Genomic DNA, 17,321 nt, shown 5'->3' on the forward strand with positions numbered 1-17,321 from the left:
CCATAAACTCTGCACCCAGAAGATAGTGCTTCCATATGGTCAATGCATGAATCACTGCCAATAGCTCCTTCTCATAGATCCCCAAAGAAAGCTCCGTATCACGCAAACGGCGGCTCTCAAATGCCACGGGGTGTCCTTCCTGGTTTAGGACAGCACCTAAACAATCTCCACATGCATCACATTCCACAAAGAATGGCTTGTGCAAGTCAGGAATGATCAACACGGGCCCAGATATGATTGCATCCTTTAGTGAATAGAAAGCTTTGCTTTCCAATGAAGTCCACTGAAAGGGGACTTTCTTCTTTGTCAACTGATGAAGAGGGGCAGCAATCAAAGCAAAATGCCATATGAACCGTCTATAGTATGAGCATAACGCAAGAAAACTACGAACCTCATGCACTGACTTGAGTTCAGGCCAATTCTTGATAGCCTCAATCTTGGCAGGATCCATTCGTATGCCATCTTGAGAAACAATATGCCCAAGATAATGAATTTCGGAGAGGAAGAACTCACTCTTCTTAGCATTGATGTGAAGTCTATGCTTTCGGAGTTCTTCAAAGACTATGGCCAAATGCTTTCTGTGCTCTTCTTCACTCTTGGAATAAACCAAGATGTCATCGAAGAAAACTCCAGTGAACGATCGATGATCTCTAAAAATCCTGTCCATCATACGGTTAAAAGTGGCAGGAGCATTTGTAAGACCGAAAGGCATAACACGATACTCGTACAAACCAAATGCTGTCCTGAAAGCGGTCTTATGCACATCCTCTGGTACTACCCGTACTTGATGATATCCACTCTTCAAATCAATTCGGCTGAAATATGCCGAGCCATCCAATCTATCCAAAATATCATCAATACGAGGAATAGGAAACCTATTCTTGATGGTTAGCTTATTTAGAGCCCGATAATCCACACACATACGATAAGAGAGATCCTTCTTCTGCACTAGAAGTACGGGAGAGCAATACGGTGAAGAGCTAGGGCGGATCAAACCTTTTTGCATGAGCTCATTGACTTGCTTCATGATCTCCTCCTGCTGTGATGCACTCACACGGTATGCCGGCCTATTTGGTGGAGAACTGCCAGGCACAAGGTCTATACGATGATCCTCCGGCCGTGGTGGTGGTAGCTCCCCTGGAAGTGAATCTGTAAAGCAATCTGCATATTGTTTCAAAAATTCCAGCCTATCACATGTGAGAGAATCAAGAGAATGATCAACATGGTCTACTCTATCACGAACAAAAATCATGTACGAGCAAAGACCCTTTCTCATGGCTTTATTTATTTGAATGTGGGATACAATAGGGATAGAATTCCCTTCCACACCGGCATCAATAACATGCTCTTTGCCCCTATGCATGAATGTGATCCGGTTGGTCTTGTAAGCCTTGCGAGGATCAAGACGGGAGTGCCAAGGCTTTCCAAGCAATACATCACACCCATTTAATGGTGCAATGAGGAAGTTCTCATGGTCCAAATATCCCTGAATATGCATGCGAAGCTTGCCAATAAGGGGTGTGACCTTGACTTTCTTGCCAACAAATGCACTTCCGGCCTCAATCTCCGGTCCCATGTCATCCACACTAATGCCCAATGCTGTAGCCATTTCCAATGATATGAAGTTGTCCGTGGCACAATCATCAAACATAAATAATGCGGGTTGATCTTTGAGCTGTCCCCATGCCTTGCATACCATCCTATCCAAAGTATCATGGGCTGTCCCCCCTTGTACATCGGGCACCATATGCACATTAACCTTGGTTTCCTTTGCATCCTCTTTGCCTGCTTTCTTTGGGCATTGCCGGACCATGTGATCTTTACTACCACAAGAAAAGCACTTACCGTCACGTATATATTGCACCCTTTGTTCCGGAGTAGTCCATAGTTAGGCCTTTTGTTGGGACGCTTCTTCTCTGAGGTACTTTCAGCTTTTGGAGCTCCCTTAACTTCATTGGAGTCCCTTTTAGGTGGCTGTCCACCCTTATGCAGATTTGGGACAGCCTTGTCCTTCCCCTTTTGAGCATGTCCATCTCTATAATTTTGCTTCAGCTTTTGCTCCAATTGTTCGGTGGCCAAAGCAGCTGAAATGAGCTGTTGTAGAGTGTGGTTTGGGTACAACTCCAAGCCCGATTGATAAACCGGTTGGAGTCCCGATTCAAACTTTCTCTTGCGTTCCTCATCATTTACCTGCATAATAGGGGAAACTTCCAAGAGTGTTTTCCAAAACTTGGATACATAAGCATGAACTGACTCACCTTCATTCTGCTTAACCCAATCCCACTTCTTGCGGATGTTCTTCTTGGCATTAGGGGGTAAGAATTGGACATAGAATCTAGTTTTGAATTCAGCCCAAGTGTCCACGGGAGTGCCTGAGAGCTTTTCTGCAAGCCACCAATGAGCGGCCGTGCCCTTCAAGAACATGCTGGCATGCCTCACCTTGGACTTTTCTGAAAAATCCTCATCACTAAAAGCAATGTCAAATTGGGAAACAAATGACATAACCTTGGAAGCATCAAACTCACCATGATATGTCTCGAACTTGACGGATTTGTCCCCGGCTTTGAATTCCTTTTGCTTATGAACATGATGCTCATAATCCCCATGCGTCCTCTTGATTCCACGTTCATGTGGATCAGCCCTGGCATCCATAGATGCTCCTGCATACTTAGGTGGCATACGTGGACGTGAACCATGTGCTGTACCTGCATGCATGTGTGTAGCCCCACCACTTTCTCTTGCAGCATAAGCATGATCCGGAGAGGATGTGGAGATGGGAGCATGAAGAAATGGCTCTTCATGGGAGAGTTCAATAGGTAAAGTAGTAGTACGGGGATGTCGGTGCTCTCTAAGCCCATGAGAAACCTGCAATGATGAAGAATGAGGCTTGTAACGATCATCTCTAGAAGTAATGTTACCTTCATAGGCATGGCTATGCCTCCCATATAAGGTAGAATCACGTCGGGATGTAATGGAAGGCTCCTCTTTGTGGACAGCAGATTTCAGCTTTGGAGAGGCTATCCCAGGCATGTCCACCAATGGAGATCTCTTTATAACAAGCTCCCCATCCTGGCCCTGCAATACATCACCCTTTTCCACTAAGAATGAAAGAGCTAGCTCACGAGGTTTCAGCCCTGATCCACGAGCCAAAGCTTCAAAGTCTTGAAAGACGGTTGCCTCCTTTTTCTTTGCATCTAGCACTTGTTGAATGTGTGGGTCCTCACGTAGGCTGGCCAGTTCCATCTCCCTGGCATGGAGAAGCTCTCGCATACGCTGAATTTCAGCATTCATGGCACTTGGCTCTTGCTCTTGCTCATGCATTTTCTCCTTGCCACGGGACGGCTGTCCCAACCATACATGATCACGGGCATAAGGCATCCGTCCACTTGCTTGTGTTCCACTGGAGTGCCCCTTTGAATTTGGCACTTCCTTGCTACTTGCTTGGCTAGCCATAATAAGAGTAAAGTCACTAATGGAGAGTGGTCAGGAAGCCTTTGGATCGTCTCCCAATGTAGAAAAAGGAAGATCCGTGCTCTGATACCACTGAAACGAGACCCAAGCAGGGGTCACCCCTTCCTGGACTCACTTCTCCAATTAGCACTTTAATATGCACTCTTAAAAGACAATAGCACAAGACAAAATAGCAAAAGAAAGTAATTAACAACTCTGAGCATAGATAGATGACACCACACTGAGGCCGGAACGGCCGCCCCCCCCCCAAGGAATGATATTATTACTTGGGAGAATTTGTTACAAGTACACGGGCCCAAGGCCAGATTTCCAATAAGCAATGCACAATGAAAAACAAAGTATCAAACCCAAATATGTTTGTTGATGCCGAGTCAGCAGTCACCAAGGGCTGCCCCGTCCATAGCACCTTCCAGAGTCACACTCCGCGTGCAATCCACCCGTCCCTGGCACTACGGATCACGCCGTGCCAGTCCTAGCGATGGGGCACCCTCACGGAGTTGACTCGGTGAATGGAAGAGGAGTCCAGACATAGGAGAGCAGGAGAATTCCTCATTCTTCGCGATGAAAATCTTCTGGAGCCACCGTACAGCCAGTAGGAAGAGTGAAACAACCTGGGCCACTTGTAGGAAATGCGTAAGTCCTAAATCCACGCGGATAACCCCACTGGTTTGACCTGCTGTACCTGCTGCACGACCAGAATCAGCAAATAATGATGGTACTGTACCTGCTGTACTTGCTGTACGACCAGAATCAGCAAGTAATGATGGTACTGTACCTGCTGTACCTGCTGCACTTGCTGTACGACCAGAATCAGCAAGTAATGATGGTACTGTACCTGCTGTACCTGTTGTACGACCAGAATCAGCAAGTAATGATGGTACTGTACCTGCTGTACCTGCTGTACGAGCTGTACGACCAGAATCAGCAAGTAATGATGGTACTGTACCTGCTGTACCTGCTGTACGACCAGAATCAGCAAGTAATGATGGTACTGTACTTGCTGTACCTGCTGTACGACCAGAATCAGCAAGTAATGATGGTGCTGTACCTGCTGTACCTGCTGTACGACCAGAATCAGCAAATAATGAGTGCTCCAGCCTGTTTTCTCTAAATCCCAGCCAGCAATTGTGTTTTCTTCCTCCAAAATGCAAGGGAGAGGGCTGGAAGTGAGGCGCCTTCCTCCCATGCAAAGGATTGGGTGTGGTAGGTGGGGTAGGTGGCCAACCCCCACCCCACATGCTATAAAAGGGTGCCCAGGCCAAAAGAAGGTGCCCACACTTATAAAGTGTCCACCTACTTTTAATGAAGTATGAAACCTGTAAGTTATAAGACTTATAACTTAAAACTCTTATTAAAATAAGGATTTCCCACCTGTTCACACGCCACAAAACCTGTCAGAAGACAAGGCATTCCACGGCTCACGGGAGGGCGTCCCCGACCCCTGAGCTAGACACACATGTCAAGCATGCAAACGAAACCAGTTCACGCGAAAACATTTCAAAGGCAGGCAAACATGAGTGCACAATGCAGCATTGTTAAAGGATAATCTCCGTTCATGTACTTGCACAATACTTGACATTTCCGGGCACAAACAGGCCCACCGGAAAGTCAATTCCAGGTACACACACACACTGTACAATCCACCCGTCCCTGACACTACGAATCACGCCGTGCCAGTCCTAGCGGTGGTAATCCAGAAACATACACCGTGTGCAATCCACCCGTCCCTGGCACTACGAATCACGCCGTGCCAGTCCTAGCGGTGGAGCACCACTACGGAGTATGCTCATCCAGAGCCCAAAGCTCACACAAGAAGATAAGAGGACCATTAGATAGCTCAATGGTGACAGTTTTTGCGTCCAACATTTGGACCATTTCCTCCTGCATCTTGCTTAGTTGAGTTGCCATGTATACCTGCATGTCTGCCTTCCACCTATCCATCTCCTCTTGCATGGAGGCACGCAACCCACACATAAGGTCATCACTATCCTTGTTCTCCCCAAATTTCTTTTGCAGGTTCTCAATGTCCGTATCCTGCATTTTGCATACTTCTCTCATGGTGGTCAAGCATGTTTTGATATGGGGGTCGCCAATCTTCTCTGTGCTCGCCCGAATCGAGTTGTATTTCCTCTCCTTCTCACTTCTAGTCCTTATTGTTGGCGAGCCGTCCATGTTGGACTGAAGGGGTCCCCCTTATAGTACTGATTGTGGTCCTCAGCTGGTGGCCCCCATAGGTGGCCAGCTGCAACTGGGGAGGCAGGTACATGTGACAAGACTCAAGAGGGAGTAGCAGATAGGATTATGTTGCTGCCTTGGGGGCTTGAGCAAGGGCGGATATGGATAGGGATAGGGATAGGGAAAGGGAGGCGAAGAGAGAAAGAGGGAGAGAAAGGGAGGCAAAGAGAGAAAGAGGGAGAAGAAGACACAGTATTGGGTCCCAAATACCCTCTGTAGGGCCCCCACCACGAATGGTGTATTTGCTTTATTAGAATGATGTAAATCAGAAAATAAAGACAGAATCTTGACCTGCACCTTTGACCTTGATTGAAGCTTTCCCCTTGGCTGTCCTGGCCCTTGGAAGGCAACAATCCGTTGTGAATTATGAGAGAGCAAACATGAAAATATTGGCTGGGCTTTAAATACCCTCTCATGTTGCAAGTCGGCCAGCCTCCTGAAGTCGGCCAGTAGTAAAATCTCCACGACTGGTTTAAATAGCATTAAATGCTCATAAAACCCAACGCTTTCACACTTGGAAGTTGGGAAAACAACTCGAGGAAGCCGCTGGTGTCATTCTTGCATCCAAAGCCACAAGGTATCTTTCGTGTTCCATGCGTCGCCTCGCGGCGTCTTGTGCAGCATCACGGGCTACTGCCGCACGGTCTTCTATCTGTTGAATCTCCATTGCTCGCATTTGCAACTCGAGCATCGAACTCGGGTGCGGTCGTACCCCTTCAAAAGGGTCATGTAGTAGAGGATCTGGAATCTGGGAAACGGTAGGAGAGGGAGGAGGAGACGGAGAAAGAGGTGTTGGAGAACGGGTGCGCTCTTCCAAGGCCAAGATCTGTGCCTCGTGCTCTTCCAATTTGTTACCCTGTTCTGCGATTGCTAGCATCATTTGCTGGACCATCTCCCGTACACTCATGCCTACTGCCCTACAAGGACTGCCTGGTGCACTTTGTTCCCAAGGGTGTCGTTCTCTCTCGTCATCGTGGCTCGCCATAGCAGGAAAATGCACTTCCTTTCGGGAGTGCAATCTTGTCAGAATGCACAATGGAAATGAAGACAACTGCTCTGTAGAGAGCAAGACACAGCTGAAAGAGAGAGAGAGAGAGAGAAGCTGTGTAACTCTACTATATACACCAAAGAAAATCCCGGAATACAATGTGTGAAGCGTGGGGGCATAGGGGCCATTTTATACGGCCCTAGGCTGTTGGTCGGCCAGCCTAAAACAGGCCGACAGCAGCCCATGCCCACAACCAGCACCTGGGCTACTCACGACCACCAAAAACCTGGTCGGCCAGGTGCATGCAGTCGGCTAGGACTACTGAACATAAGTTGGGCAGCAACTCACAGTCGGCTAGCATTTGGGGACAGCCGACAGCCCAGCCACACCTCTGAAAAATGGGGAAAATACATGGAGAGTGAGAAAAAATGGGAAAACACTAAAACGGGCGGGCACACCCACAACAGAGGCCCTGATATAGTGTACAGACAGGAGATGACTGTTAACAACCCCTCTCAGCTCCTAGATGTGGAACCAACCCCAGTGAGTTGGAGTGCCGTCGGAGCATAGCCTGAGGTAGAGACTTCGTGAAGAGGTCCGCCACATTGTCCTCCGACGAACAATAAAGAAGCAAGATGTCACTAGCCAAGATCTTCTCATGAACAAAGTGATATTGTATCTCTATGTAGAGTTTGGAGCTACAATAGCTAGGCATGGGCTGGACGACTGTGGGAATATCCAGGAGGCTGTCGGCCAGGATTTATGGAGAGATATCTGTGTCGGTTTAGGTCGGCCAGCCCACAATTGTTTTCAAGGCTTATAAATAGGCATCGCTTGGTTCCTCGACATTAATTCAGTCCCTAGTGGATTGACTCATTAGAATAGGTATAGATTAGGTGTTTTCCACCTTTTGGGGGGCAGCCAAGCGCTTGCCAAGATGTATCCTTTTTGTATAATATGAATATACTGAAACTCAGCAGGATATTCATGGTACAGGATGGAGCTAGCTAGGTTGCATATCATGATTGTATACTCCATGCATATAGCTTTGCATTCTCCTAGTAGTAGAGCTCCATCCCCTCCCCCCCACTCATTGTACTTATTGCACACCCAGATTCAGCTTTTTAGTTCAATACTTTTTCATTTTGTTGGGATGACAGAGGATACCCCACACAGGTACACTGATTTGTCTCATAGGCCGAGTTCAGTCTTTTGGAAGACGTTAATAAAATCTTTCTTTCTTTCTTTCTCTCTCTCTCTCTCTCTCTCTCTCTCTCTTTTCTCTTCATCTCTTTTGCTTGTGTTTTGCATCAGGTTGTTCGAGGATGATGTTTAGGGCTGAAAGAAGACTCCAGAGCTTTCGCATGTGATAGATGTGCACGAATGTCTGCTTGCAAAGATGGTTTCAAACCATCCACAAATCGCTCAACTTGCTCCAACCGTTGGACAATCCTTGGGAGCATCAACAGAAATGATTGAGGTAGTTGGTTATCAATTTGCCATGTTTCTGCATAAAACGCTTCTAGTGTTTCTTCAATTCACACTTGTAATCTACGGGAATAAACTGCTTCAAGACCACCTTGCGGCAGTCAGCCCAGCAAGTCACGGAGTGGTGCTTGAGGTGGTCTTCCCATCACAAGAGAGCAACACCCGTCAAAGCTGTTCGCACCAAATGGAAATATCTAAACCACTTGCTCTTGCCAATGTGGTAGCCATCTCACAGGTCCAATTGGTGACGACTTCTTTGTACATCTTCCCAATGAACTTCGGAGGTTTCAAAAGCTTCATTAATTGAGTTTGTTCCTCACGAGGCATGGAGGAAGTACTCCGCAAACCGGTAGTCCCTCGACGTCGAGTTAGTGAAGGGAACGGGAACTGTCCACCGTCGGAGAATCCGGTGGAGAGGGACTCTGCGAAGGAGACCATCGGTGATGCGTGAATGGTGTCTCTCTTGCCGATTACATGCAAGCATAGTCACAAGAAACGGCCGTTTCTGTCCCTAGAAAAACATGTTTCTCCGTTTCAGGACCCCATCCGTTTCCATGGCCGTTTCTCATTTCCCAAGTGATATTGTCACAAGAAATGGCCGTTTCCACCCTAAAAACTCGTTTCCCCATTTCCATTCCTCGAACGTTTCCATTCCCATTTCTCGTTTCTGGTGACTATGCATGCAGGTGTAGACATGATTGTTGGATTGGGAGTGAAGCTCATCTAGTACATCCTTACCTGCATCAAAAGGAGTAAAAAATCCTCCTCGAGAAAGTTTTACCACTTCATCCTTAGAATCGTGCAACACCTGCTCCGAAGCACAAGCCCTTGTAGATTCCAGATCTGGAATACTAGGTGCTCGAGGTGCTGACTCCATCTTGTTGAGACGGGCAGATATAGCCTCCATTTTAGTTGTTTGTGCGTCCATGGATGCCTTCATACCAAGAAGCAAATCAGTGAGTAAGTGATCAAGGACCGGGTGAGGGATTTCAGCCCTGCGTGAGGAGGTAAGGGTTTGGTGGGGCAGGTGCAATGAAGAGAACCCAAATATTCACTTTCCCCAAACTTGAACTTGTGCATTCTTGGGAATATAGGTGCTCTACCCTATCGAAGCAATCAACGCACACGGGTGCCAGAAAAAAAAAGAGATTTGCAGGTTCCTAGGCTCAGATACCAATTGTAGAACACTTGTGCCTATGTGCTAGTATTTTCCAGAGATAGAAAGAAGAGTGCGGTGGAATCACACATACAACACACACAAGAGTCCTAAACTACTGCGTTGTATTATGTACAAGTAAGAAGTAATACAACTGAAATTCAAGTACAAGATGTGGTGGAGAATGAAGACATCGAATCACAGCCCTGTGACCTACTATACACTCCTAGCTAGCACTTTGACAACAGAGAAACACTATGTGAGTCCAACACTGAGAAAAGTAGATGAATACGACGATTTGGCTACCCATGTATATCCCACTGATGAAATGGCCATCTGTACCCGATTGCCATTTCATCAGTGCCACATAACTACTACTACATCATCATTGCCACGTGGTAGTGCCACGTGTAACTTGTGTTGTCCGACTTAGCCCATCGGTTGCTATTGATGTTTGGCTCTGCCCTGCATACTCGTGGGTGTGTCACAAGCTCTCTCTTTTGAGGAGGGTTTGGAAGGATTCTCATCAAGCTATAAAGAAACTTGGATTTCTTGTTTTAAGAAAATGATTAAAGCATGCTTACTCAATAAAAAGCATAAAAAGCTGTTTTTTATTTAAAAAAAATCACTCCATTGTATAGAATAAAGGAGGTTTTTGTGTCAATGTACTGTTTAATTTTTTGAAAACAGTAAAAAAAACTACATTCTTATAGTAGTAATACTCCAACAACAACCATTTATGTTTAGTTTCACTATTAGATGATATTGAGCTGTTGTTTTGCTAACTATCTATTACAGGTGCTGTCTATGGAACATATGAGGCTGTTCGGTACAAGGTACGGCCAGTTGATATTGTGCTTATTCTTTCTATCTTTAGCGGTGCATTTGCCCTATCAACTACTTATTTGCTGTACTAATTCTTTCTAATTGCTACTTCCCTTAGTGCTAGGCTTCATTATGGCCGAGTCTGCCCTGCATCTCCGGAGGTTTGACAGAAACTTAGTACGAAGGGCTTTGTGTGAATATATGCTCTTATGTGTGTGTGTGTGTGTTTCTGGAGTGCATGTGTGAGAGCATATCTTGATACAGAGTTCTACACCCACTATTGGGCATTGATGACGTTAGTGGGGATGTCGTCGTATCTAGTCCATACTATGCATAATGGAGTTGATAGTTATATAGTCTTGTGGGTTGACTACCATGAGTATATAACATGCATGTTCCTAAAAGGTGAATTTGGGCATGTTCTTGGATTCATCTAGGTATATATATATATATATGATCTGTTTGATAATTTCATAAGTGTATCAAATATTGATAGCTGCATAAAACATATACGTTTTTCTACTGCAGTATGGCTGTCATCTTGTGCTTGTGTAATTCATGTTTTGTGTAGAACTTGCTGTGTTTGCAAGAATCTTAGGCTGGGTTCACAACTTTCCAGGTCGAAAGTGAGGGAAGCAATGGCTCACTTGGGGGAGTACAGTGCACCTGATGTGGTGTCGGGCCCACCAAGTAGAGACCTTTTTGACAAAAAGATGTCTGGCGTGCCCAAGCTGGATAGGAGAATTTGACAAATTTTGTGTGTTAGTAAGTCTCGAACCAGGGACCTAGGGTGCCTGGCATGCACGTTTGTACAGGTGGCCTTTACCATTCGCTGTTAATTATGCTAGAAACTTTTTAAGGTCTGTGTAGGTTTTATGTCCTGCAGGGCACATGGCACACATCATCAGCAACTTCCACCCTTAAAGCTGTGAACCAAAGGGTCTAGTTGTGATAGCTCTGCCTGCCTTAACAATGCTATATGATGCGAAAAGATATAGATCAATCAGAAAGTGGTTCTACACCATGCTATCGTGGATTTTTTCTTTTAAGATCGTCATAAGTATGGTGCTTTAGGATTTTGTGTATGAGACGTAGCGGGCACGATGGCTGCTAACAGGGGGCACTAGGCTCGCTTGTTGCAGGAGTTATAGACAATGAATTGTTTTCTTACTCTAAGGATAATTGTAGAAATGTTTTTTTTTTCCCGAGAAAAGATCCTTTCATTAGTTATATAAAAAACGCCCGTAGGGCTACAAAAGATCCTCTCTTGCTCATAAGAAAACAGAGCAGAGAACAAAACAAGGCAGCCAGGGAGACTCTCCCTAGGTGCTGAAAAGTACAAGCATCAGTACAAAGAACTGAGGGGCTATATCATACAATAGGAGGGGGGAAAAGCCAAACAGGTGGCCTGTAGTGCCAACGGGGGGACCCCGCGTGTAGGGTATAGAAGGGGCCGCTGCGCCAAGTGGTGTGAAAAGCCTGGCGCCGCAAGATCGCCTCATCCAAGTCTCCTCGGATGCGGTCATACTGTCCTCGCAGGGTGTGGATCAACTCCTGCCAAATCCCCCGAACAGTCTCTGCTGGTGGCTCCAGTCTCCCCTCAAAGGCCCTGAAACACCGGGCCCTCCAGGTGAACTAGATGGTGAGGCTGCTGAGGAGCTCCCATCGTAGATCCCTCTCCTGTGTCCAGCTGTCGGACGAGAAATCCGGTGAAGGAACAAGGCGAGGCTGGCCCCTAATGAATCTGATGGCGTGGCTGTCCTGCTCCGCCTCATAGCCCATAGCAGGCCCTGACAAAGTCGACCAAGCAGCGGCACCCCACGTATACATACCCTCTGGAGAGAGGGGGGCCAGAATGCGCAGCATCCGCAGCCAAATCTGCTGTGCCTGAGGGCAATCCCATAGGCAATGTCTCTGTGTCTCCAGAGGGTGGCCACATCGGACGCAGGCCGCTGGAAGACCGCTGTAGACAAGCCAGGTGCCAACTGCTGAGCCCCTGTGGGGGCGACCAGCCCCACTGGAAAGTCGAGACCTTGCGTGCCTGTCGACTAGCCCAGAGCCCGGTCCAAAAATCCTCCAGGAACTCCTGTGAGAGTCCCTGTATAGCCGCCAGTGCCCCGATGCAGCTGGAGAGACCATCCTCCTCGCCGTCAAAATATGTCGCCCCAACCGAACAGTATACTGGAAAAAGGTGATCTCTGTGGCCTCAAGGGATGCATAAGGATCATGCCACTCATACTCACCAGGGTCCCACTGGAGCCGAGCCAAGGGGCGCGCTGCATATGCCCATATGCGCCAATCAGGGAGCACATCTGCAGGGTCTAGGTCAATATGCCACTTCCGAGAAGTGGCGGCCACTACCCGTATCCTCTGAAAGATGCACTCTGCAACCAAAGGCGACTCCACCTCCACTCTTTGAAGTCTGCCCTCATCCTGGATCTCATAGTAGAGGCATCTGCCATCCTCAGTGCAAGCTCTGACAGCAATCAGGATCTCCAACTGTGTAAAGGCTCCCATCCACCGTGGGGCCACTAGCTCGAGAGGCGTGAACCACTCCCCTGTGAGTGCCTCCTGAATGTCATCCCTCATAATCAACCCCCCTCTGAAGTGACTCGGCCTCTCCACCTAGATCTCCTCTGGGAGGCTGCAGAAGGCCTGCCAATCTCCAAAACTACGTGTTGGGCCTGTCGCCAATGGTCCCCAGGCTAGACGAGGCCGAGAACCCAACATATGACCCTGCTCTATGCGAACCGCTGGGCTCCAGATGAGCGGCTGTCTGGCCCGCTCCTCAACACAAGAAGGAGGTCTCTGAGAGAGCCCCGGTCTCAGCAACTCCCAAGCTCTCAGGATGCTCAAGGCAAATCTGTCCTCCCATCCTCTACTGAGGCATGTCCTCCTCATCTCTATGAAGATCCATCGTATCTCTGGTGCCCAAGTGCCCCCTACTGGGGGAGCCCGAGCCTGCAGCCGCTGCAAAAGAAGCTCTTTCCAAGGTTCAGCGCCTAGAAGCAGCCCCTGAACAATAAGCTTCCCCAATAAGGCTCTACTCTGATCAACTGGATCTATAATGCCCAAGCCTCCCTGGGCCAGCGGAAGTGTAATAACTGCCCAAGCAACCTTTGCCCGGGCTGTTTGACCATCCTGCCCAGACCAAAGAAAGTTCCTGATCAGCCTCTGTACCTGGCTGATGCAAGAGCTCGAGAAGATCCAACAAGACGTAATGTACCACATGGTTGCTAAAAGCACCTGATTTGCCACCACCACCCTCCCAGCCAAGGATAGCCGAGCTGTACTCCAATACAAAAGCTTCTTCCGAATCAGAAGAAGCGGGGCAATCTGCTGCTCAGGTGACAAATAAATATCGCACTGCTGTGCCAGGAGGAATCCATCTAAAACCCGGGTCTGGGCTCCATGCCGGAGTGGGAGCGCTACCGATCCAAAAGGCCACTGTCTTGCGCCAATTGATCAATGCTCCCGAAGCTGCACTAAAAACCTGGAGCGACTGCTCTGCCCGATGAAGATTGGCCTCCTGGCCATGCAAAAATAAGCCCGTGTCATCAGCAAACTCAGCATCGAGCAGGTCCTCCCCCCGGACTGGGAGTTGGAGTCCTCTCAAACCAACCTCCTCTGCCGTCAAATACATGCTCATAGCCTCAGCAAAGAAGAGAAAAAGAAACGGGGCGAGAGGACACCCCTGACGGACTGATCTGGTCAGCTCAAAACTCGGCCCCCGTCCTCCTGCAATCAGCACCTGGCTACGAGCTGTGGAATACAAAGCCACCACCCCTCGAATCCAACCTGGCTCAAAGCCCAGGCGAAGCATAGTGCCCTCTAAGAAACCCCAATCGACTCTATCGTATGCCTTCTCAAAATCGAGAAGCATCACGACCAAGTCCTCACCAAGAAATCTAGCTCGGGCCGTCGCCTCCTAGAAGGTGAAAATGTTGTCAAGGATACTACGCTCCTTGACGAATCCTGTCTGGGTAGCATGAATCAACTCCCCCAGGAAGGGCTGGATCTTCAAACTCAAGGCCTTTGCTAAGACCTTGTAGACAGTATTGAGGATCGTAACAGGTCTCCAATGCCGAATATCATCTGATACTCCCTCCCCCTTGGGGATAAGAAAGATCAAGCCCTCTGAAAAGCTCTGTGGCATCACCCCAGTGTCCAAAACATACTGAAAGCCCTTGCGGAGGCCTGGCCCCAAAAGGTCCCAATAGCGCATAAAAAAGGCAGGCGTCAATCCGTCCTCCCCTGGGCAACTATGGCGCGGGAGGACCCTCAAGGCCTCTGCAAGCTCAACCTCTGAAAGAGGCTCACCCAGAACTGTACGCATACGATCTGTGACCCTCCTCTGCACATGGGCCCCCACAGTCTGTCTGGAAGCATCCCGAGCCTCAGTGGCTGGCTCCGCTGAAAGCAGGTCTCTATAGAACCCAGTGGCAATGGCTCTGATCTCCTCGGACTCAGTAGCTACCGATCCGTCCGGCCTCCCAAGCTGGCGGACTCCTGCGCGAGCATGGCGGGGTCCAGTAATCTCAAAAAACTCCCCAGTCACTCTATCACCAAGCTGCGTCCACTGAGAGGCGTGGCGACGATAGTAAAACTCACGTCTCTGCTCCTCTGCCTCTCTAACCTCTTGGCGTTCCTGGCTCAGCTGGGACGCCACCCACTCACATGCAGGCTGCTGCTCCTGAAGGCGCTGAAGCGAAGCAAGGCTGCGTCTCAGCCGATGCTCCCGCTCGCGAGTCTCTCCCAGCCGTGTCAAGGCTGCAGCGTGCAGAAAAGAGCTAAGCTCGATGAGTCCCTGGGCACACTGGCCTGCTGCATCCTGGTTGGAGCTCTGACTATCATGCCATATCCTCTCAATGTCCTCAGCGAGACTGGGATCTGTAAGAACCCTCTCTGGGATCCTCAACTGCAAGCTGGTCTCCCGTGTCCTCTCCTCAAGTGTCAAAATAACTGGCGCATGGTCTGAAAAAGAGGTGCCAGCAAGAATGCCAACGGAGCCCCCTCGCTCCCCTAACCTGTCGCCCACATAGAAGCGATCAATCCGTGATAGATTAGTCCCTCCCTGCCGGCGATCCGACCGAGAGAAACTAAGACTGTCCTGAGAGCGAGAGAAGGCCCCATGCTGCCATGCATCAGTGATCCTCACTGACATGCAAAATCGCTCCCAAGCTGCAAGCTCCGTGCCGTGCACTGTAACATGACTGCCTCCCACCCTATCGGCCGGGTCCTCAAGCATGTTGAAGTCTCCCCCGACACACCAATGTGCGGCCTCTGGCAATGCATCCGTAACCTGGGTCGAGAACTCTGCTCTGGCACTAGCATGGTTGGGCGCATAGACATTGAGCACATCATGCGTCCTCAGAATGACATACTGTGCTCTACCAGGCACAATGATCCCGCGATCCACAATGGCCTGCTGCCATACATCCGCAATGACCATGCATACTCCTCCCTGCCCACCCAAAGGGCCAAACCCTGCAGACCAAAAGGTGTCCCATCTACCAGGCATCACCGACCCATATCTCCGGATCCTGCTCTCACCCAAGTGGTGCTCCTGCATCATCAAAATATCAATACTGCCCCCAACCAGGCATCTTTGAAGCTCCTGCCTCAAGCAACCACGATAACGTATATAATGTGCTCCGCCAAGGCCCTGTACATTCCATGAGATCATCCTCATGGGTGACCTGCTGAGGTGGATATTGTCTCAACCGTACGGCGGGCCTTCGCTAGCGGCTTGGATGGAGAATAGTCCCCATCCGAGCGGCTACGAATCTGCCCACCCGGTGTGCTGCAAGAATCACAGATTGTAGAAATGTTACATATTGAAAAGTTTGTATAAAGGGCTTTAAATTTTTAAGGCAATTTGGGGAATCCTATGAGTACCCTGGAGAAAGGTAAACAAGGCTTTAACATGGAGAACATGAAGTTGACTTCCGATTAAGGAAAGCAATTTGCAAGCAAGGTGTACCTGGGCTTTATGTTGTCGTATTTGGTGGGTTTGCTCCCATGTGGCTCCAGTTTTGTGGTTACAGATTATAATGGTTGCCATGGCAAGTCTGCTTCCTACTTCTGGTGGTGGACATGGTGAGGATATATGTTCATTCAGCAGACTGTGTGTGGTGGCAGGTAGGGGTGAGAACTCAAAGATGCTCATTTAGTTTTGCAAGAGTCTGCTGAAACTTGGTTGTAGGCCGAACTGTGGCGGCCACAAAAGGTTTTTGGGATGTCTTGACAAGAATTTTCATACCGTGGTGGAGGTACAGAGCATGGTGTAGGTAGATCTAGGACCTTATCGTGCAAGATATAGAGCATGGTTGAAATTAATATAGCCTGACTTAATGGTGTTTGGCAACATTGGCAGACAGTGGTGAGTGGAGCTGTAAATAGGGCTGCAGGTGAAACAGTGACAGCTGCATCAATGCAAGCACCACCAAAAAGCGAGATTGTTTTTTGCTGTTTTGCGATCTTCAGGGTTGCAGTTTTGGTATGCTGAGTCCATCCGAGTGGCAATCAATAAGGAGAAGAAGATGATGTAACAGGCTTGACCCCTTGAGATCTGAATCAAAAGGAAACATAATGCAATAGAGAATGCGTTACATGTATGTGGTGCCTGTGAGTGCTGAAGTAATCTGCACTAGGGACCAAAGATGGTCCCCTCCTGTGTTACGATTTTATATTATCAACTTATATACAATGCCTTGTGAAGTTCTGTCAAAACTTATTGCCTGTGCCCTCTTTGTGAAGTCCTGTCAAAGATGGTCCCCTCCTATGTTAGGATTTTATATTATCAACTTAGATAGAATGCCTTGTGAAGTCCTGTCAAAACTTATTGCCTGTGCCCTTCTTGTGAAGAAGAGCATGCCAAAATCAAGTATTGGTCTGGTCGTAGTCACTTTTCTTCTTTTTAATGAGGAAATACATTGGTCACTACATTGCTTGCCTATGGGCAGCCAAACTCTCTCTTTCACACGTGATTTTTGTACTTGCTGATCCTCCTCCATACAACTGTGGACGTCCCACACGTACAGCTCATGCAACTCCGCACAGCTGCTTGTGTTCATGCAAATCCTGACTGTACATGGGTGTTGGCACAGCATTGCACAGTCCAAGGTTGCACCTCCTTTGTAGGTGGCCGGTACACTT

General features: G+C 48.3%; 1 protein-coding gene across 2 annotated transcripts in view; it reads left to right on the forward strand.

Annotated features, from left to right (window-relative positions):
• LOC147606049 (uncharacterized) overlaps positions 1 to 17,321 on the forward strand; it is a 56,692-nt gene that overhangs the window by 24,158 nt on the left and 15,213 nt on the right. For both annotated transcript variants that reach the window (XM_086792593.1, XM_086792592.1), the window contains exon 2: positions 10,137 to 10,174. In XM_086792593.1, coding sequence (XP_086648719.1) covers positions 10,137 to 10,174 — 38 coding nt within the window. The remainder of the gene's footprint in view (positions 1 to 10,136; positions 10,175 to 17,321) is intronic.

This window comes from Cibotium barometz, chromosome 58 (genome assembly GCF_041138505.1).
Source record: "Cibotium barometz isolate CiBa-2024 chromosome 58, ASM4113850v1, whole genome shotgun sequence".
In the NCBI taxonomy this organism is placed as follows: Eukaryota; Viridiplantae; Streptophyta; class Polypodiopsida; order Cyatheales; family Cibotiaceae; genus Cibotium; species Cibotium barometz.